This window comes from Pan paniscus, chromosome 13, assembly GCF_029289425.2.
Source record: "Pan paniscus chromosome 13, NHGRI_mPanPan1-v2.0_pri, whole genome shotgun sequence".
In the NCBI taxonomy this organism is placed as follows: Eukaryota; Metazoa; Chordata; class Mammalia; order Primates; family Hominidae; genus Pan; species Pan paniscus.
In genome coordinates this window covers 54,195,777-54,218,436 of record NC_073262.2, presented here as the reverse complement: position 1 = coordinate 54,218,436, position 22,660 = coordinate 54,195,777, and the positions used below count along the sequence as shown (strand labels likewise).

Genomic DNA, 22,660 nt, shown 5'->3' with positions numbered 1-22,660 from the left:
TCTTGGGTGCAGCATCTTAAGGCCTCAACTACAGAAATAATTTTGTGCATTTAGATGAGCACTGACTTCTTAAAAATATATTAAATGGTTATACAATGAAACCATTGTAACCGAATTAGTACCCACTAGTGCTAGAGGGGACATATATTTATGAGGGCTAGCAAACTGGAATCCCTGTAGGAGCTGGCAAAGAGCTTGTACGTATCCTGAGGATGGATTGAGGGTAGACGGATAGAAGGACAGATGTGAGATAAAGCAAATGCAGTAAAACGTACCTTGCAAAATCCAGGTTGTATGGGTATTCTCTGTAATATTCTTGCAACATTTTTGTATGTTTGAAATTTTTCAAAATAAAATGAGGGGAGAAAAACCTTATTAAATAGTATACATAAAAGCATGTGCATTGTATTGTGTATAAATTATACCTCAATTTTAAAAAGAGAGAAAGAATGAGGAAAGAAATGTGCCTAATAGTGCAGGCTCCTCCCAAGGACACTCAAATTAAATTACATACACTTCTGTGGCTCAGATTTGGCCCAATGCAGCCAGTTCTCCAGCCCTGAAGGGTCTAGGAAGCATGCAAGCCCCTCTGCAGCCAGACTGCCTGGGTTTAAATTCCAGCTCCACCAATTGCTAAGTCTCACCTTGGGAAGTTTACTTAACCTTTCTATCCAGTTCTTCAGCTGTCTATTTCATGCAGTTGTTATGAAGATTAGGTGAATTAATTTTATAAAATTTTATAATTCATTTAATTAGTTTTGTAATTTGTAAAGAACTTAGAAAAGTGCCTGGCAGAAAATAAATACCTAGTGTTTGATCATTTTTGGTAAAAATTAAACCCGAATTTAGTTTGAAATTAAAAGTACTCGATTCTGAAGATGATTGGGCTGGACTGGCAGAACTAGAGAGATTGAAGAATCATTTCACCCGGAGGCCTTTAAAAATTTTAGCCTCTATTTCGGGACCACAGGGTCCCAACAGATGACCTCTGAGTGGATGACTAGCTGCATAAATTGTACAGAAATTTTAATTGGGGCTTCCTCTTGCATTAGGAATCATGATTTGAGATGTTTTGAAATGCAAGAGCCCCTCTGTGCCATGTGTGTGTTTATGAATTTAGCCTACTGAATCAAGTGATTCCTTTCTCTCCTGTTAAAAACAGCTGGACTATAAGAAACAGTACGAAGCCAACAAAGCCCACTGGAAGTGGACTCCTGACCGACCGGACTTCCTCCAGGCTGCCAAGTCATCCCTGCAGCAAAGCGATGTAAGACAGGAGAGACACAGACGATTGTAACTGCATACTGCACCTGAGAAATACAATGAATAATTATTTATAATAACCACTGTCATGAGTGTTAACCCTTGCTCGTTTGAGATCCGAGAAGGAGAGGAGGATGGTTAGGGGAGCGATAGGCGAGCTCAGAACCCAAACCTGCCCATGGAGCCTATTCTCCTTTGGCTGGGCCTGGACACAAATGACTGAGTTCTGACTGAGGCTGGGGAGAGTCTGGGGGAAGACCGGGGATGGAGGGGCTTGGTCCTGGCAGCTAGGCTGAAAAGGAGGAGTCCAAAATGCAGTGAGGGACCAAGAAGCTCTTCCCCTCATTCTGGTAGCAAGTCTTTGTCCTCTCCTTAAGAGGACTCCCTGTGTGTTTAATCAAATGCCCAGCTTCCTCCTGTGCTGTGACCCTTCCCTTTTCTTCTGCCTTTCTTCTATAACAGTTTGAATATAAGCTGGACCGGGAGTTCCTCAAGGGTTGCAAGCTTTCTGTCACTGATGACAAAAACACGGTGCTCGCCCTCAGGAATACTTTAATAGAAAGTGATGTAAGTATCTAGTTCCTTCCATGATGCCTAATGTCACTCAGGGCCATCTTCCATGGTACAGTCCCCAGGGACACCAGGGAAGGATGGAGAAGAGCTGCTTCCATCAGGGCTCAGGTATGGGTCCTGAATTATGGCCTATCCTGTGATGGACACCAGCAGTCAAGCAGGGCAGCAGCAGTGCAAGGGCCATTAGATCCAGGTGACAGTCCTCGATTTATACTGCACCAGCAGAGAGTTCACACAGCAGGAATTAGGACCCTGAAGGCCTGGCTGGACTCTTTATGGAAACGCCATGATTTGTTTTCTATGGGATCATACTTTCCCTTCACTACAGTTTCCTCCTCTGTAAAGACGGAATAATAATGGGCTTATGGAGGGCTTATGGGAGGGACAAATGGCATATCTGAGCATGCTGTGAACATAAGTGTGACTATATAAAGATTCATCACGAGATCCATTTTGATTGTTATTAAAACCACAACTTGCTAGAGATAAGGAAAAAACCCTTTTGAATATTTCCCCAAATTTGCAAGTATCACATCTTTTATTGAGTTTAGTATTGTCAACGCTGCTGTTCTAGTGGTTTGGGGGTGTAATAAAAATATGTAGGATATCCAGCAGAGCTAAAGAAATGCCCTTTTTCCTGCCCCTGAAGCTGAAATACAAAGAGAAACATGTCAAGGAAAGAGGAACCTGCCATGCCGTACCTGACACGCCTCAGATCCTGCTGGCGAAGACTGTCAGCAACCTGGTGTCTGAGGTAACCCCCAGCCGCCCATGAGTTCTGCTTCCCTCTTCGGAGAACGCCCCAGGCAGATGCCTTAATGAGCTCTCTATGGATTCCCCCAGAACAAGTACAAGGACCATGTCAAGAAGCACTTGGCACAGGGCTCATACACAACACTACCAGAGACCCGGGACACTGTTCACGTCAAGGAAGTGACCAAGCATGTCAGTGATGTAAGTGATCAACCACCGGTCTCTTGGCAGCAACAATGCCACTTGACTGTAGAATCTGGTGAAATAATGTCAGTTGCCTTTTGCTTCCTTTATGTAGCTTCACTCTTACCATCAATATCTACATGTGAATCTTAAACTCTGATTTTTAAAATGACCCGGTATTTATTGGCTTTCCAATTCTGGCAATTATGGCAAATGTGGGTTTTGCTACAGGACATGTAATCTAGCCATATCAGATATTACTAACCTATTAATAACAGAAGGAAACATTGCTGATTAGGAGTGGCCTCTCCTATTATTAAACTGCTACCCAATTTTAGAAAGGTAAAACTACCTCTTTGGGCCTCAGTAATCTCTGCCTGCTCTATCCTTATCAATAATGCTGTAGTAACCTTGGTATTATATGAGTCCCATATGGTCCCATATATTTTTAAAAGGTAGAAATAGTAAATAAAAGAGCTTAATTTGCCTCTACCCAGGTTCTCCAAAGATTGCCAGGTGGTTCTAGTGTTGGGTTGCAGGACACAAATGACAGAGAAGAACTAGAATATGGGTCTTATCTAAGTCCCAGACTGACGCCAAAATGGGGAGCATGGATTTTCCTGGAGATTTCACAGTTCTTCAAGTAAACCAACTCTGTTCCCAGCTTCCTCTACTCATAAAAGTAATTCTGGCTCTATTTAGACAAATTACAAAAAGAAGTTTGTCAAGGAGAAAGGAAAATCCAACTACTCCATCATGCTGGAGCCACCAGAGGTGAAACATGCTATGGAAGTGGCCAAGAAGCAAAGCGATGTAAGTTTTCCCTCTCAACACTCTTGGGGGCCCATTTGAAGCAGTGGAACCCAGATTGGTGCATTCTCTTGTTCCAGTGTGTGGTCACTCTAATTCCTCTGTGGTAGCTTCAAAAAGTTAGTGGCGAGAATTGGTTTGGGTTTAAGGAAAAAAGCTGATTGTGCTTAATGGGGACTTTTAGAAAGATAGCATATCTCGGCTGGGCGTGGTGGCTCATGCCTATAATCCCAGCACTTTGGGAGCCCAAGACAGGCAGATCACGAGGTCAGGAGTTCGAGACCAGCCTGGCCAATATGGTGAAACCCTGTCTCTACTAAAAACACAAAAATCAGCCGGGCATGGTGGTGCACACCTGCAGTCCCCAGCTACTCGGGAGGCTGAGGCAGAAGAATCACTTGAATCCGGGAGACAGAGGTTGCAGTGAGCTGAGATTGTACCACTGCACTCAAGCCTGGGCAACAGAGTGAGATTCCATCTCAAAAAAAAAAAAAAAAAAAAGCCTCTCTCTTGAGTAAACATTTTCTTCCCCAATAAAGGTCGCTTACAGAAAAGATGCCAAAGAGAACCTGCATTACACCACAGTGGCTGATCGACCAGACATCAAGAAGGCCACACAGGCAGCCAAACAGGCCAGTGAGGTAAGGGTGTCATGAAAATGTCCCCAGTCCCCAACAGCCATTGCCAAGGCATGCCAGGCAACCATCACCTGTTGCCCATTTTGGTTTTCTCTGATTCAGGTGGAGTACAGAGCCAAGCACCGCAAGGAAGGCAGCCACGGCTTAAGCATGCTCGGTCGCCCAGACATAGAAATGGCCAAGAAGGCAGCCAAGCTGAGCAGCCAGGTAATGCAGATGGGTGCACTGGTGGCTCTCATGTGAGGAGATTATAAAAGACCTTGCAGGAAGAAGTGATTTCCAGATTGAAAATGCAAAGGGATGCTGGGTCTGTAATAGTACTGCAAAGCTTCCAAGAGTTATAAAAAGTGCACTGAGGGCCTTTTCTCGTTTCCCTCTAAGCTGTCTAGACCTTTCTTGTTCTCCACTTTACCATTTATGGGCATTTGTCTGGGTGTCTGTGTGCTTAACTATCTTTATGTGACAAAAACATCAGCTCATGAGATCCTACTGGAACCTCTCCCCAGGCCTTAAGAGTTTCATCCTCGGGGTCTGATTCATACTTGAGTCACCTGGGATAGATTTAACATGAAGAGCAATGAAATTCTAACTTCTAGAATCCAACCAGATGAAAATATTCATTTTTTTTTCATTAAACACATGTATTAACCGCCCGGGCTAGGAAGTAGGGATGAGCAGATGTCTTCAGATTACTTGTCCATGGATAAATCATTAAAATTTTGTTTGGCAAGTGTTTGATCAGGGTATGCACAGGGTGCTGATGGAGAATGCCACATTCTTGCAGATCTCATATTATTGAGAAGCAAATGGACTCAGAAATGTGTTGCCCAAACCCAGTTACCACATGACTTATTTTCCCTTGTTAGACCAATTATCTAAAATTCCCCAAGTTATGACAGGTTTTCAGACTTTAGCTCAGAGATCCCATCATCTACCACCAGACCTATCAGAGTGCAAGTTTGATCCTATAGGACTTTAGCTTAAGAATATCTCATTTCTCCTCCAATTTACAGATCCTACCTTCTTTTTCCTTGTCCTCTCAGGTATCTGTTTGAAGAAATAGGTTTGGGATATACATTTGGTTGTCGTGAGTGACTGACTTTCAGCAATAGCAAACATGGGATTCCAATCTTTTGGAAGATATAATGCAGTAATGTCAAGTGACAGAACAAGTTAGAATTATGAAAACACAAGAGGGTCAGATGACTGATGAAAAGCAATATTATTTTTTAAAAGTTTTTAAACTTAAAATTCCTATGTAACATATTTTATTGTAAATTAATGGAATTGTATAAGTATTTGAAACTAAGATATGGGATCACCACCAACAACAAAAAAACAGTGGACTCTCTAAGAGTAATGAGATGTAACAAGAACTTATTAATGCAAAAAGTTAATGTTTTTAAATGTACAAGGTCATATCATTATAATTTAAAAACAAACGACTATGATGTTGAAATTTTGAAAACTGTATTGTTTTTGAAAATCAAGAGGCTCCTATTTCTAGTACTAAGTGAATCCTATGGTATGGAGAATGGGACCCCACGGGTCCCATTTACTTCCTGTGAAAGGCTGGTCTCCGGATTGACAGCTTCATGGTTTGGCCCTGGGCCCAAGGGCGCTTCAGCTGTGTGTGGGCTTTCCCTGTTCTGACTTTGCTGTCTTGCTGCGTACTCTAGGCGGAATACCTCAAAGGCCAAAGGAGAGGGCACGGCGCTGCATCTTATGACACCCCTATGATGAGGCATCTTAAGAAAATTAATGTACTCATCAGTGATGTAAGAAAGACTGAGACCAGCAAGCCATTATTTCTGTCTTCCTCTGATTCTTGTCTACTTTCTTGGCATTGGTCAGGAGACTGACCAGGTTGCATTCTTTTCTGTTGATTTTTGTGTTGGAACGTGTAGATTGCTGTGGAAATTTGTTGAAGGATATACTTTTGCATACACCCTTCTTTTCCTGCATGAAACTTTCCATCTGGAACATACCACTTGGAATAGGAAGGTAGACTAGACTCAGAGATGGCCTCCTAATGTATGTGTATGTTAGGTTGCTGACACTGATCAAATTAAATGATGAAATGAAAACAAACTGAGAATCTCATCTTCAACCAAAGAAACCTCTGCTTCTTCTGAAGTTATCTGCCATTTTTGATTTTTAATATACTGAAGATTGGTATTTAATATAGTTTCTCAGTTCAGGCCTTCTATGAATCAACAGTATAAACTTTTAATAGCTTTTCTAATTCTCGGGACTGTTCTTCAGTCTTTAGAAGCACCAGTATACATCTCAATTCAATAAAAAGGAGCTAAAAAATTAGATCTTAAGCTTTAAATACAATTAAACTCCTAAAAATATAATTAATGCAAAATCACTTTCCTATACTACATCCATAATAGGCCCAATTTCTGAGCCTGATGGGATTATAAACCCCGGGGGCTGCCACTTGCCGAGACATGGCATTGCAGAGTTGCCTCTTAGCTCCCATGGTTAATGGGAAAAAGCTTCACCATTCCCTAATGCCAAGTGTATGTAGTTTTACTACATTACTCCCTAGTCAAACACCATTCCAAGAATTCCTAGGGTCCTAAACCTGGTACATGTCCTTACCTTTCAAACTATACTAGTTTTAAGAAGATCCAGTCAAAAAGGAAGGCCAAAAGTGCTGAACTCAGATTCATATCAGTAGTTGTACAAAGCTGCATTTGTTTAGAGGACTTCCTATGGAGAAGGGAGCCATAACTTTTTTTCAGTTAAAAAGGTTGAAGTTAACTTGAAATTAACAGAAGAAAAAGAAACTGAAGTGGAATCAATGGCATTGCTGCTTGAAAAATACCTCTTCAGAAACAAGTATCTTCTAAAAGACAGAAGGAGGACTTTTAGTATGCTTCTAAAAAAAGCAGATTTTATTCTCATTTGAGATGGGCTTTTGCTTCTTTTCTTCCCTACTCTGAGTCTGCATATCTGGTTTGCTTTTCTGTGTTTCACAACTCTTGGGAACATCTCCTAGTTTTATGGACTTCTATATCTCTTAGGAAAAGTTGCCTTTGGTCCAGACACCAGCTCACACCTCAGACCTTCCTTAGCAGGCCTTCCACTTCTTTATGTTGAGAGTGAAACTTTTTCAGAGAAGAGCCATTGTAGCATTTGTTTACGTTTCTTTTTCCTTTACTTTGTGTGTCTCAGTGTGCCTGCATCATGCTGAACTGTTCTGCATGCTTATTTTTTCCCTGCATTTCCACTGAGGATTTATTCAAAGTAAAGGAGTCTCAGCATTGTGAATGCATTTTCTCTGATGTGGCAGATTTCATTGTTATTTTGTGTCTGTTGTGCTGGATGTGTCAAGTTGGGGGAGGTGAAGAGCAGTGATGAACCGTGAGGGGTACTGGTGTTAGTGAGTCTTTCATCTTAACAATAACAGAAACTCTAGGATTCCCTGAGGGTTAAATATTGCCCTTTTGGTTGGCTAACATCTAGAAACAGCTCAGTTTTCATTCCTCCTAGAGTGAATAACTAGTAGTAGAATTCTACTTCTGGCCTTAATTCTACAATACTGTTGACAAAAGCATCAGTTTGTTTTTCAATTAGGAGATGTTTCTGTCACTTTCCATTCTGTTGAATTCTCCTATAAATAAATCCTCTTATTTATTTTGTGAGACAGGGTCTTGCTCTGTTGCCCACGATGGAGTGCAGTGGCGCGATCCTGACTCACTGCAGCCTCCACCTCCCGGGCTCAAGTGATCCTCCCACTTCAGCCTCCTGAGTAGCTGAGACTACAGGGGTGCACCACAATGCCCAGTTAATTTTTGTATTTTTAGTGGAGATGGGGTTTCAGCATGTGCCCAGGCTGGTCTCAAACTCCTGGGCTCAAGTAATTCACCCACCTTGGCCTCCTAAAGTGCTGAGATTACAGGCATGAGCCACCACACCTGGCTATCATCCTCTTTAGATATTTTACCTAGACATAATGACTGTCTCTTCCTTCCATTCAATCAAATCACATTTATTGAGCAACTATTAGTGCAAGGCATTGTGCTTATTTTTTAAATTGGAGTTATTTAGCACTCTGCCTACCTAACCTTATTTTTATGTATACTAAAAGTATATTTAATCTTATTTTTTCTCATTATTCTGAAGTATCTCACTTTTTTCCTACTTCTAGTCTGAAATCACACTTGAAGCCATTAACCCCCAAACTCTCATATTTGTTTACTCAGGAGTTATACCGTTTTTGGCCAAGTTTAATAATTTTTAAATGATATAGCCAAAGTACTATTTTAAAATAACAATAAATTCTCCTAATTTAACAGATTCTTTATTTTTCAACCTTCTTGATCATTTACAGCCCTTCTTTGGATTTCACACAGACTTAAACTGCTGTTGGTTTTGCTAGTTAGGAGTGCTAAAATGCTCCAAATCAAGTACATTAAATCACATCTCTGAATTTAGCCTGAAGCCTTTTCCAATTTTTTTTTGTTTTGCATTAGAAAGAGGTGATTACTTTTTATACCTTGGAATAATATAAAAATGAGCAAGGCCAGTGATCATATATTTGAATGCCTGTTGTCTTGTCATTCTTAATTATTAATAGTGTCTTCTTTACTCTAAATGTCCCAGTTTGGATAATAGATTATATGATCACTCTATGTACAATGCATATTCTTTGGCATTTGTGTTTCTACTATTCCCCAATTCCCAAATTGATTGATGTCCAGGAATAATTTGGATGTTTGCATTTGCTGTTAGGTTAAATACCGAGAAAATTTCGATAAAGAAAAGGGCAAGACACCAAAATACAATCCAAAAGACAGCCAGCTCTACAAAGTCATGAAAGATGCTAATAATCTTGCAAGTGAGGTATGTTTCTAAAATTGTGGTAAAATATATAACATGGTATTTGCCATTTTAACTGTTTTTAAGTGTGCAATTCAGTAGCATTTATAACACTCACAATATTATCCAACTACTGTCACTATTTCCAAAATGTTTTCATACCAACAGAAACTATAACCATTAAGCAAAAACTCTCCATTCCCTCCTCCCGTCAGCTCCTGGGAACCTCTTATCTACTTTTTGTCTCTATGCATTTGCCTATTTTAGAGAGTGCATATAAATGGAATCAAACAGTATCTGTCCTTTGGTGTCTGGCTTATTTTACTTAGCATAATATGTTCAAGGTCCATCCATGTTGTAGGATATATCAGAACTTCATTCCTTTTTATGGCTAAATAATATTCCATTGTATGTATATGCCACATTTTGTTTATCCATTCATCTGCTGACAGACACTTGGGTTGTTTCTGCCTTCTGGCTACTATGAATGAGGTATGATTTTTCATCACCATCTCCAGCATTTGTTTAACGATGCGCTATCTCACTTTGATTTCCATTAGTGCTGTTCCATTTCCTATTTACGTGATTTCCTTTCTTCCCCCATAACACACAGGTTAAATACAAGGCTGACCTGAAGAAACTTCACAAACCCGTGACTGACATGAAGGAGTCTCTGATCATGAATCATGTCCTGAATACAAGCCAACTTGCCAGTTCTGTAAGCTCAGTCATTTGCTCCAGAAACAGCTTGTTTTACCCATTTGGAACTAAATTCTTTCTCTGAGCCCAGATGCATCTTCTTCTCTGCTACTGATACCCTAGATTTATTACAAAACTGTTCTCATTTGAGTGTATTCTTCCAAATGACAACATTAATCTACCAATTCTCCATTGTCTGTAACACCTCTCAGAATGTAAAAATGCTTCTTTTTTAAAAATATTTAAACTTTGCCCTCCAATTAACCATTCCCTTTTCTCTAAGGACATAGAAATACCCTCTGGAATAGTTTCTTTCACTTTTAACTTTTTACTTATAACACCTACTTTGAACAAGCCACATAACCTAAGTGTTTACATCTTAACGGACAATACTGAACTTGGATCCTCATTTTTAAAACTTTTTCTTAACCTCCTGTTTAGTGTTTGCCATTTTTAGTTTGATCTTGACAATGGTGCTGTGTAAATGTCTAATCTAAAGAGGAAAAATAGGAATGCTGAGCAGCTTCTCCATCAATGTGCCTTTTTTGCCGCCTTCCCCTCAGTACCAGTACAAGAAGAAGTATGAGAAGAGTAAAGGCCACTACCACACCATACCCGATAATCTGGAGCAGCTTCACCTAAAAGAGGCCACAGAATTACAGAGTATAGTAAGTGGATCGAGACCAATTTTTCCTCTGGCGCACATTCATCCACAGTACAATGTGAAAAAAAATTTCATAGATTCCCTCCATTGTTTGAGAAAATGCACAAAGATATAAGGGGTTTTGAATCTGGTAACTTTTTGAAACAAATTCTTATGTTACAAATTACAACAACATCTACATATAGTTGAGAAATATACATGCAATTATGTGCTACTGGCAGGGGCTGGAAGCATAAAGAGTGTGTTTTATGAGGGGACAAACCCCTCATGGTAACTCCAATGTGCCCCATGGGTTTGTGCCCCAGGTTAGGGAACACTACAGTAGATTATAGGGAGTCAGGAAGATTTCAAACAGAGAAGTGATACGATCAGGTCTACTACTGAAAGCAGTTCTGGGAATTTACAAAATTACTAAATTTTTAAGATACAGTCATATACCGCATGATGTTTTTGGTCAACAGCAGACCACCTGTATGACAGTGGTCCCATAAGATTATAATGGAGCTACCCTATGCAGGTGTACCATTTTAAAACCTTTAATACCATATTTTTACTGTACCTTTTCTATGCTTAGAGGTATCAAGATACACAAATACTCTTGTGTTACAAGTGCCTACAGATTTCAGTAAAATAATATGCTGTACAGGTTTCTAGCCTAGGAGCAACAGGCTATACCATATAGCCTAGGTGTGTAGTAGGCTATACCATCTAGGTTTGTGTAAGTGTACTCTGTGATGTTCACACAATGATGAAATTGCATAACAAAGCCTTTCTCATAACATATCCCAGTTGTTAAGCAATTCATGACTATAATTGAAGATTCTCAGAGGAAAGAACTTACTATCACATGACCTCCTATATCACAAATTCAGCATTATTTAGGTCCCCTGTTGGGCATTAACCATGAGGACTATTAGAAACGTCCTCGTGTCTTCTGTAGGGCAGTATGTGCCCCCAGGCCTTTATTCCAACATCTTGTTACAACCCAAGAGCTCGGAGATCGAGCACTGCCATCAAGGTGCTGCGTGCATGAGGGTCTTCGCCTGTTTTTCCAGTTCTCTGTCACATACAAACATTTATGTGGCTCCCCTGATTCTTAACCACATGTTATGAGGATGAGGAAATTTTATTTATACAACAGGCTTGAGGATCTTTTGAGACTGTCAGGTTTTTTAACAAGTCAGTCAATATGTAAACTAGTTTTCATTTTTATACCAATTTATTGGCTGCATTAAATATATGGCCAGTCAGGACCCACATAGAGTTGTTTACTTATAAATAAAGCTCCATGTGTTATCCATTCAATCTAGACCCCAGGTCTCTGATAAAAGTTCTTGCGAAAGAAAAACTAAGGATTTTTATCAGAAATATTGATTAATGCTAATAGCATTAATAATTTTAAAGTGTTTACAGCTACCCATCAATTATTGACCAACCTCATCTACCTGGGTAATTTTCCCCATGCATTTTCTTGCATCAGCGTTTCTCTCAGCTGGCACTTGTCAATGATTCTTTTGTGTCCTTGAATTGAATCCAAATCCTAATTATGCCTTGCAGACAGTAATGGTACCCATCCCCTCAACACCTAGACAACAACAAAAATGTACTGGATCTGAAACATAACAGGAAACTGTTTTGAGTGGCAATGAGATGCCATCCAATTGACAGAACATATCAATTAAAAAATACTATCCTTAAACTGCTGTCTAGGAATTGACCAGAGGAGAGATATCTAACATGGCTTTCTATCACCAGGTGAAATACAAAGAAAAGTATGAAAAGGAACGAGGAAAACCCATGCTGGACTTTGAAACACCAACGTACATCACTGCCAAAGAGTCTCAGCAGATGCAGAGTGGGGTAAGTCAAAAAAACCACACCACACAACAATGATCCATCACACTACTGAACACAAGCTCTGCCCATGACATGGCCAGTTTCCTGTCATCCAAAAGTGGTAGCTGATGAAACTTTTTATCATGTGATCACTAAAATCTTCTCCATCTCAGAAATCCTATGGTTCAGTTATTTTTTAAAAATGCTCTAGGTAGTAGATATTTACCATATGTCTTATTTCAACAGCCATTTCTGTAAAATTAGAACATGGAAAACTATTCCCAACACAAATTATACTGAATGTAATTTGGATTTTCCTTTATGAATGAAAAGTTCCCTCCACACAGACACCCCTTTGGCTTTGAAATGCTCTACTCTTAGTAGAATGCCCCAAGCCAAACAAAAGGGTATTTGTGATCAAGATGTTTATCAAGACCCCAGATAATCAAAAGTGAAGATGCCATATTCGTTATTTTAGAATTGTAAGCAGAAGCACTAAATTTTCTTTTGGTCATTTTTAACCAAGAGTAGAGAATGGAATCTTATTTTAAATCTTAGTCTGTCTTCAGTGGGAAATGGGCTTATTTGGAATTTCCATTTGCCTCTCTTCCTCCAACTATAAAGAAAAATTGTTTTAAATAAAAGTAGCAGTTTGTGGAGCTTTCTGGTGATAGAATGTCAGGTCATCAAAACTTTAAAATGGTTTCAAACAATTGGTCAATCTGAGTAAAGGATCTATAGGAGTTTCTTATACTGTTCTTGTGACTTTCCTGTAAATTTAAAATTCTATTAAAATAACAAAATTACAAAAGTAGAGTTCCAACATCTATTCCAAGCCCCTCTGTGAGTCAGCTAAGTCTGGAGACTGGAGAGGAGATGGGGCAGGGAGGCAGAGTGGACAAAACCATACAATTCCTCTGTGCCTCACTGCCCACCTAAGCTATTCAGTGATTTTTAAAAAACAGGTCAAAACTCAGTGTGGTGGCATACACCTGTAGTCCCAGCTACTCAGCAGGCTGAGGCAGGAGGCTCACTTCAGCTCAGGAGTTTGAGACCAGCCTGGGCATCATAGCAAGACCCCATATTAAAAAAATAGGTCATGATTAGGAAAAAAAGCAAGTTAGCATTTGGGTAGCCTTAGGCTCTCCTTCCACTGCGATTTTTTTTCCCCTTGCATCACTGACTTGTAATTCTGAAATAAAATCTTTTGTCACCTTAAGAAAGGTGTGGGAAAGTTCAGAAGAGACAACAGAGGATTCAGAGTCTTGATGGTGCATCCATCCTTCCACTCTGTGAAGGGCCTGCCCCAGTCACAACATTAGACTGATGAGTGAGGGGCCCATCAAAGTGTCTCAGCCTGAATTTCCTTGTGGCCATTTGCTCCAGACAAAGTATTTCAAATACAATCATACATGTTTCAAATGTGTGACCATTAGCAGAACTATGATTAAGAGCCCATACATAGAAAATGCTGTTATTTTTTTTCTTCCTGAGATGGAGAGATACATTGTAATAAAGATTTTTTTTTTAACTTGTCTTTCCTTCCTACTTACATTAGAAAGAATATAGGAAAGATTATGAAGAGTCCATTAAAGGCAGAAACCTGACTGGCCTGGAGGTCACGCCAGCTTTGTTACATGTCAAATATGCAACTAAAATAGCAAGCGAGGTAGTGCCCACTTGGTCTTTTCTTTCCCTCTTAATCCAAATAATTGCACTAGTGACACTCATTAATGTGTTCCTCCTACCATTTACATCACCACCTAACTGTGGGTTTCAAATTGGGTTCTCATGTGCTTGGTACTACCACCTAATCTATTACCCATGTTAATTCTTCTAATTTTTTATTTGAATATTACCTTAGCATTCTATTAACTTCAAGCTTTCATTTGATATTTAATGTTAACTGATCATGCTTATACCCTGCCTGTATTCATATTTTTACTTACTAAACTGTGAACCCTTTAAAAATTGGAATTGTTTTTTATTTTCTTCTTTGCCTGAGAGAATCAATCTGGGCTTTCTTGTCAATGTTGTTGCTTTTCTTTCATGATATAGAAAGAGTACAGGAAAGATCTAGAGGAAAGCATCCGTGGGAAGGGCCTCACTGAAATGGAAGATACACCTGACATGCTAAGAGCAAAGAATGCCACTCAAATCCTCAATGAGGTAGGCCCACAGCTGACTGCCTGCATGTAATTCATACAGCATCATTTCTTTGTTAGCCAAATTACACCAGAAAAAGCAAAACAAAAACAGAGAACAGAGAAAAACAGAGCTTTTCATTTTCAGATTCCATATCAACATAATTGTTAACCATTACATAAAATATACCTCAATTTCTGATGGATGGATATTATAAGTGTGTTTCTGTAGTGGTTATCATAATCTATTATCTAATATTATTTGATTTAACTTGATATATTTGGTGTGCTCATCTACATAAAAACACTACACTGGAGTGGTGTGCTCCTAAGTGTAATCTTAGTTATGTACCAAACTAGATGTACAATTTACTTTATACTCTAATCTTCTAAGCAGAGAATGCTAAAAGTATTCAAAAGGAGACCTCTGTTGACCCATACTGACTTGCATAGAATAGTTTCCTCCAGAGGGCTTCTGAAGACACCACTTCATCCTACCACACGGAAGAGCGAAGGTGAAGAGTAGTAGCAAGCGACACTATCTGTGACAACTGGGGTGGCGTGTTATGTGGATTTACATTCACCCTGTATGTTTATTACCTAGTAGTAGCATTTAGGTACCTTTTTTTTTTCTTTTAATGCTACTATAGAAAGAATATAAGCGAGACCTGGAACTGGAAGTCAAAGGAAGAGGCCTGAATGCCATGGCCAATGAAACTCCGGATTTTATGAGGGCCAGGAATGCTACTGATATTGCCAGTCAGGTCAGTGCTACTATTCGATGTCAATCTTTCAGGAAAGTAGTTGTAACTTTAAGGACATAAAGTGTCCCTCTGTCATCTGATTTATTGGTGACAGTCACATGCATACAATGGCATTCTTGAACATCTGCCTGGAGGAATCCATCCCAATGAAAGGATGGAGGACCCTTTGCCAGGCTCATTGCTGTCTACCTTTCTAAGTCTATAGGCTCTGGGGACATTCAGAGCAAAGGGCAGAAATTGAGGAATTAAGTAGCTGTTTGGAGCTGGGGCAAACTCGACATCCTGGCCTTATTTCTGAGTCAATCCACTCATTTGATGCCAGGAATTCCTTGCTTAGAATATCTTGGGAGTTCTTCCTCTCCTTTCAAGCCCTAAGTTTAGAACAGTTTTTAGGCATCTTAGCTTGTCTAATGCTCATTGGTATGGGTCTTTTGCTTATTTGTCATCCTCCCAGCTCGTATGTAAACAATCCATGCCTTACTATCTGTTGATGATCCCTCCTTACCCATATCCCATCCTGCATCCAACTAAATCTTCTCTCAACAGCTAGGACTTGACCTTTCTTACTGAATCTCACTCTTTGGTATAAAACTATGAACAAAATAGGAAGAAATATCTGTTGAATGTCAAATGAATGAGTCCCTCTTGGAAAAGAAATATGGCTCACCTCTTAATCAAATCAAGCCAACAACTGTTGTGCACATTGCAAACATTTACCCAACTATTCGGTGTTGTTTTACAGATTAAGTATAAGCAATCAGCAGAAATGGAGAAAGCCAATTTCACTTCTGTGGTTGATACTCCAGAGATCATTCATGCCCAACAAGTCAAGAATCTTTCAAGCCAGGTAAGGACATTCGTCATGCCATCACTCATAAACCCCAATCATGAAAGAATGGAAGTCCTTCCATTAATAAATACCTTAAGAGATTCTTCAGATCAGTTTTTCCCAATAAAAAAGAGATTCACCAGGTGCGGTGGCTCACGTCTGTATTCCCAGCACTTTGGGAGGCCAAGGCAAGTGGATCACTTAAGTCCACGAGTTTGAGATCAGCCTGGACAATGTGGCAAAACCCTGTCCCTACAAAAATTGGCCAGGTGTGGTGGTGCACGCCAGTCCCAGCTTCTAGGAAGGCTGAGGTGGGAAGATCAATTGAGCCCAGGCGGTTGAGGCTGCAGTCAGCTGTGACTGCACCACTGCAGTCCCCTGGGTGACAGGGTGAGACTCTTAAAAAAAAAGAGAGAAGCCTGGCATGGTGGCTCATGCCTGTATTCCCAGAACTTTGGGAGGCCGAGGTGGGTGGATCACAAGGTCAGGAGATCCAGACCGTCCTGGCTAACTCGGTGAAACTCTATCTCTACTAAAAAGAATACACAAAAATTAGCCGGGCGTGGTGGCAGGCACCTGTAGTCCCAGCTACTTGGGAGGCTGAAGCAGGAGAATGGCGTGAACCCGGGCGGCAGAGCTTGCAGTGAGCCGAGATCACGCCACTGCACTCCAGCCTGGGCAGCACAGCAAGACTCTGTCTCAAAAAAAAAAAAAAAAAAAAAAAGAGTGAGAGGGTAACCTATGATGCAGGAATTTTAAGGTACTGAAGAACTCTTTTAAGGTACTGAAGAACATGGTACAACTTGTAATTAATGAATCAATATTTTAACATGTAAAATCTCTTATGATGTGGCTTTAAAAATGTGTGCGCAGATCTGGAAGAAACAAAGTAGCCCACATTTGGATTACCAATCTCAAACAAGACTGAGATTGAGACCACACAGTCTAACCCCTGACTCCCCTCATGATGAATAACTCTCCATCTTCCTACAAATAGAGAGATGAAGAAAAGTAGGCCATCCTTCACACCCTGGGATAGGCCTTCACTTGTATGAACGATTGTCAGTGATGGTCAGGAGTCTGCAATTTGTTTGAGTGGTGCCAGATTAGAATTTGTGCTTGTCTTCTGATCAATGAGTTCCAAAGCCATAGTTAACGTGCCCTAGCTGTGCTTTATAGGCACCTGGGGATGTAGATTCCCTGGTCCAACTCTGGAATTTTGATGCTAGTAAATCTGTGGTAGGCTCTGGAAATCTATTTTTGTTTGTTTTTAATTTTCACAGATGATCTCTTAATGACCAATCAGGTTGGGGAATCAAGGATTTCAACCCTTTACTGGAAACATATAGTTGTATATTGTAAAATTACACATGAAAAATATAGTTATCACTAGAGAGTGGTTTGATTAGGAAGCAGGTATATTCAAATGGTGGAAATGTTTCTTTTCTTTGAAGGGTAGGGATGCAGAATAATAATTAGCTTTTTAAAAATTACCAAAATGATATGGGCTCCAAATTACCATGTTGTGTTCACTGAGGGAGCCAGGGAGGCTGATATTCTTTGGGCTGTGAGAGCCTCACCAGCCTTTTACCTTCTGCTTTTGACACTGCTGATCTTTAACGAAAGCTTCAGCATGTGGACCTATCCCAGTGTGGGATCACGTCACTTGCTCTGCTCTCCTGGGGCTCTCTTTGGCTGGTTCCTCAAGGCCTAAAATATAGCCAGGCAAGTTAGTTCCTCCCCAATTCAGATCAGTATTTACAGTTGAATGGTAAATACTGGTGAGATGGTGCTTGTGTTTCCACAAACTTGCTTCTCGATTTCCAATGGAGAATCTGTATTTATAACTCTTAAACCTCATACTTGGGGGTTAATACAGGCAATGTAAGCTGACTCACAAATTTAGGATACTATACAGTAGTCTCCTCTTATCCGAGGAGGATATGTTCCAAGACCTCTAGTGGATGCCTGAAATTACAGACAATACCTAACCCTATATATACTGGTTTTTCCTATACATATACACCTATGACAAAGCTTAATTTGTAAATTAGCACAGTAAGAGATTAACAACAATAACTAATAAAATAGAACAATTATAACAATATACTGTAATAAAAGTTATATAGTTACATGAATGTGGTCTCTCTCTCTCCCTCAGAATATCTTAATGTACTCTTATTTTTGACCGAGGTTGACTACAGTCAACTGAAACCGTGGAAAGTGAAACCTCAGATAAGTGGGGACTACTGTACTGAATACTTAATGCCAGTATGGCAGGCCAGGTCTCACTAACAACTGTTTGAGTACTAAATGAATGGTTAAGTTAGATATTAAAAGCCAGTGTCCCTGTACAAAGGCTGGGATGTAACAAAAGCCCACCAAAAGTTTCGCCTAGGCCTTTCCTGGGCCTTAAAGCATAACAAAATAATGAAGGAATTCATAACAGGACCCATGTAGAATTAAACAAGTTTTACTGTGGGTCTAAAAAAAACTCCCCAGGCCTCCACAAACAAGTTTAATTGGGGGTCTGAAGAAACTCCTCAAACCTCCCTGATTTAGCAGGAGACAACATACGAGTAATCACCCCAGCACCTGAACCCATTTAAATTAAGTAAATTTACTGAGGCTCCAGTGGAAGGTCTTCAGAACTCGGACCTTAGTTATAAATTAAAAGAAGTTAATCACTTATGTCGTTAGATGAATGAACACTTACACAAAGACATATAGCTTAAAAGGTAAGCTCTGAAAAACTTTGTAATTTTGAGTTGGCCTGGTGATAATTTCCAGGCCTTCTCCCGGTAACCAGTTACAGAAATAAAAACTCTTGGTCGGGCGCAGTGGCTCGCGCCTGTAATCCCAGGACTTTGGGAGACCGAGGTGGGCGGATCACGAGGTCAGGAGATTGAGACCATCCTGACCAACATGGTGAAACCCCATCATTAGCTGGTTGTGGTGGTGCACACCTGTAATCCCAGCTACTCGGAAGCCTGAGGCAGGAGAATCGCTTGAACCAGGGAGTCAGAGGTTGCAGTGAGCCAAGATCACGTCACTGGACTCTAGCCTGGAGACACTGCGAAACTCCGCCTCAAAAAACAAAAAACCAAACAAACAAAAAAAAACCTCTCTTCCTCCCCAGTTCATCTGCATTTCATTATTGGGCCATGAAAAATAGCAGTCCAACCCTCAATTTGGTCTGGGAACACCAGGGAGTTCAGGTCCCTTTCTCCCAGAATACATCCAAGTTCTGTGTGCAAATGTGATTATCCCTCTAAGGGATTAGCACCAGCTCTGCAAACCAGTTGAGGTAGCTTTTGCTTCATCTTGGAAAAAATAAAAGAAAAACAATAAAAATAAAATAAAAGGACGATTGTTTCTATTCTTTTCCCAGGACAATGAGAACTGTTTTCCTTACATCTGCATAGCTAAGGAGTCATCCAGGTGACTTTTTCATGAACAAAACATTCATTCATGGTGAACTACCGTTTCTTCCGAAAAATCTGGCTTTAATTCGCTTCCATTTAGATGAACAAAATCTAGGCCTAAATCTCTCACTGGCTGAAACTGCTTGTTTGTTGTCTCTGGCAAGATTACAAATTTCAATACTTTACTTATAAATGTAATTCCTATATTAACAAAGTAAATAGAGACAGACAGAATAGTTTTATCCCCATTATAACAGTGGCTAGTCTCATTCCTCAGCCCTCAGCCCTACAAACTAAAACTTCCCTGAAGAGTGGGAAAAACTGGAGCTAAGTTAAGCTAGAGAGAAAAGTGAAAGGACATAGTGACAAGCGATGATGAAAGAAAAATAAGGCTCTAAAGTGTTCTGCTGCAGAGAATAAAAACAATCATCAGTTTGGTGGTGGGATTGACTGCCCACTGGTGTCTGGAAGAGCAGCCTCTATATGGACACGTCTCTCCAGCCAAAGGCTGGGGCAGGACAGGGGAGCCCAAGGAATAGTGATGTCTGGTTCAGAGCAGTCCTTGGCCAGTCAGCTGGCCTTAGTAGTGCTCCAGGTGTGTCTGTTTGGTAGAGCTGCCAGTCCTGTCAGGCTGCTTTCTGCAGCATCAAGAGCCATATTCTGGAAATGCCTCTGGGCCTGCCTGTCTGCCTGCCTGCTCAGTCCTATAGCTGGGAGCCCTGACCGCACCTGCTCATGGCTCAGTGAACATCTTGTCACCAGCTAAGGCTTTCTAGAGGTCATGTCTTTGACTCTTAACCCTCCAGCTTCTCTCCACCTGCCTGTTGAACAGTCTGGCTACATAGCTTCATCCAGCCCAGCGAGGACTACTGCCACTGGAGGCATCCCCATCTCCCTCTCTGGGCCTTGCTGGCTGTGACTTTCCTCCTGTGGACCAGCTAGCAAGGTTCCCCCTCTGCCAGCTTTGCCATGACAATAGGTCCTACTGAATGTCTGGGCTTAGCTGTCCTGGAAAGAAAAAGTATGGTGCTCTTTCTTTGACTGAGAGGGTTCTTCCTTGCGATGCCCTAACATCCTTGGACAGTTAAGAAAATACAAAGGACTTTCCCTCTGCTGAGCCTGGAAGGGCTAAAATAGCCTATTTTAGGTCCCATTGGCCTATATCCCTGTGGTGTTTACCCTCCTTATTTCTTGGACTCTATTCCCAGAAAAAGTACAAGGAAGATGCTGAGAAGTCCATGTCGTATTATGAGACTGTTTTGGACACCCCAGAGATACAGAGAGTCCGGGAGAACCAAAAGAACTTCAGCCTTGTAAGTTTTTATTAAATGTAAGGCACAGCCCACAGGCACCTAGGGGTGCTGAGGAAGATGCCTCTGGATATCCCAGGCTTGCAGTGGGGCTGTTGTGCAGCCCTCCACAACTCCCATCCTGCCCCAGGAAATGTGTGCCCAATTCATCTCTGGGCTCACCTTGTATCTTAATCCCAAATCACAGCATGAAAGACTCATCTGTTACTTCGTTGGTGGTATTGGGGAGAAAATATAGTATCTTTTCCTCACCCATGGCAAGGTTCATGGCGAAAACCCCTGTAACAAAAGACAGATTAACAAGAGAGACACACAATTTATTTAATAAAAGCTTCAGAAATGACTACCCAAAGAAACAGGGAAATATGTGTATTTTTATGGATAGAGATGCAGAAGTGTGATTGGACAAAGAGGGGTATGATCCAATGGTAATAAACAGGGGATTTAGCGATGCCTATTTGTTCAGATTCTCCTAGTATCTCTGTGTCTTTGGCTCCTTTCCTCTGGGTCTAGGGAGGACCCTTCTGGAAGGAGAGGCTTATTGCCTGCTTTAAATGAAGGTCAGATAATTATTATCTGCTTCAGGAAAAAACAGAGAAGGCCAGAAAAACCCTCCTGCTTCTGCTGTTTTTTCAAATGCCAAGGTGCCATATTTTGGGGTAGTGTATCCTAAACCCTGTCAGTGGCTTCCTTTACTGAATGTGAACTATCACTGCTTTCCATTAGTGGTGACATCTATCTTTTTCAAAGTTAAATCTACTAAGCAAGGGATACTTAAACAAAAACAAACCCCTAGCTTTATATGTTTTTTAAAATTAGTTTCTCCACAAAATTCTTATCAAATAATTTCCCTTGGGCTACCAGACCATAATTATTGTGGCATAGACTTTTTTAAAAATATACAGGATTTTAATTTTCTTCACATAATATAGGACAAATAAAGAAAACAAAGCAATGTTGAAATCTTAACAAGATGTTTACTCTTTCTTCATAGCTTCAATACCAGTGTGACCTTAAAAACAGTAAAGGAAAAATTACAGTTGTTCAAGACACGCCAGAAATACTGCGTGTAAAAGAAAATCAGAAGAATTTCAGCTCGGTATATTTACTATTTATGTTGCATTTAATGCTAACCTAGTCATTTCACTCTCCTCTTTAAAAATATACTAGCCTTATATTGATACACACAATTAACATCTAACCTCCTTAGTAATACTAGCAGTGATTTGCTAAAATCCCCAATACTTTGCTCCAAAATCATCTCCAGAGACCATTTGAAATAACTTTAAATCTGCTAACAACGTAACTTTTATTTTTAAATTTTTTAATCCCAGGGCAGTAACATGTGTTGTCTTGCTCTAAGAAGATGGATTTCTTTTTGACATTGTGATTTCTTTTGTTATCCCTCCCCCAAATAACTGACTGAGTTTGCATTTCTTTAATGGATTTTGTGTTACATATGGGGAGGGTTTTGTTGTTAATCAACATTTCCTGGTTCTTCTCATCCTGTGTTAGTATGGTATACCACAATCTTAGAAGAAATCTTAAGATCTGGAAAGATCCATGTTGTGTAACTGGTCTGAGTCACTGATACTGACATGGAAATGTCAGGTGCGATGCTCTGGCACTTGCCTGGGAACATCGTCTAGTGTCTTGTTTTCACAAAAGCCATGTGTCCTAGTCTTTCTCCAGGAACTGCTGGGTTTTCTTTTCGTCTGTGTAACACTGTCCTGATTCTGAATGCCCAGGTTTTATATAAAGAGGATGTCTCACCAGGAACGGCTATCGGAAAGACACCTGAGATGATGAGAGTGAAACAAACACAGGACCACATTAGCTCGGTAAAGACACAGTGAATGCACTTGCAATATTTTCTGCCTCCCTTTGATAATTTACAATGACCTATGAGTTGCACTCAAAGCCTCTGTCACCAGAA

The 22,660-nt window shown here is 40.4% G+C and overlaps 2 protein-coding genes across 10 annotated transcripts in view; one reads left to right on the top strand and one right to left on the bottom strand.

Annotated features, from left to right (window-relative positions):
• The window catches only part of RIF1 (replication timing regulatory factor 1), a 160,559-nt gene that overhangs the window by 41,885 nt on the left and 96,014 nt on the right, over positions 1-22,660 (bottom strand). The window contains exon 39 of one of the 9 annotated variants that reach the window (XR_004670161.3): positions 21,860-22,521. The exons of 6 other annotated variants lie outside the window; for them this stretch is intronic. The gene's annotated coding sequence lies outside the window, so the exon portion shown is untranslated. Of the gene's footprint in view, positions 1-21,859; positions 22,522-22,660 lie in introns of those variants that run through there. 2 more of the 9 variants (XR_010109390.1, XR_010109391.1) reach the window with 2 other exon arrangements.
• Positions 1-22,660, top strand: part of NEB (nebulin) — a 241,876-nt gene that overhangs the window by 198,508 nt on the left and 20,708 nt on the right. Inside the window, exons 147-164 of the mRNA XM_034954281.3 lie at positions 1,163-1,267; positions 1,726-1,830; positions 2,486-2,590; positions 2,680-2,790; positions 3,475-3,585; positions 4,122-4,223; positions 4,323-4,427; positions 8,967-9,077; positions 9,667-9,771; positions 10,316-10,420; positions 12,172-12,276; positions 13,811-13,921; positions 14,311-14,421; positions 15,047-15,160; positions 15,903-16,007; positions 20,623-20,727; positions 21,719-21,823; positions 22,473-22,565. Of these exons, the coding sequence (XP_034810172.2) occupies positions 1,163-1,267; positions 1,726-1,830; positions 2,486-2,590; positions 2,680-2,790; positions 3,475-3,585; positions 4,122-4,223; positions 4,323-4,427; positions 8,967-9,077; positions 9,667-9,771; positions 10,316-10,420; positions 12,172-12,276; positions 13,811-13,921; positions 14,311-14,421; positions 15,047-15,160; positions 15,903-16,007; positions 20,623-20,727; positions 21,719-21,823; positions 22,473-22,565 (1,914 nt within the window). The remainder of the gene's footprint in view (positions 1-1,162; positions 1,268-1,725; positions 1,831-2,485; positions 2,591-2,679; positions 2,791-3,474; positions 3,586-4,121; positions 4,224-4,322; positions 4,428-8,966; positions 9,078-9,666; positions 9,772-10,315; positions 10,421-12,171; positions 12,277-13,810; positions 13,922-14,310; positions 14,422-15,046; positions 15,161-15,902; positions 16,008-20,622; positions 20,728-21,718; positions 21,824-22,472; positions 22,566-22,660) is intronic.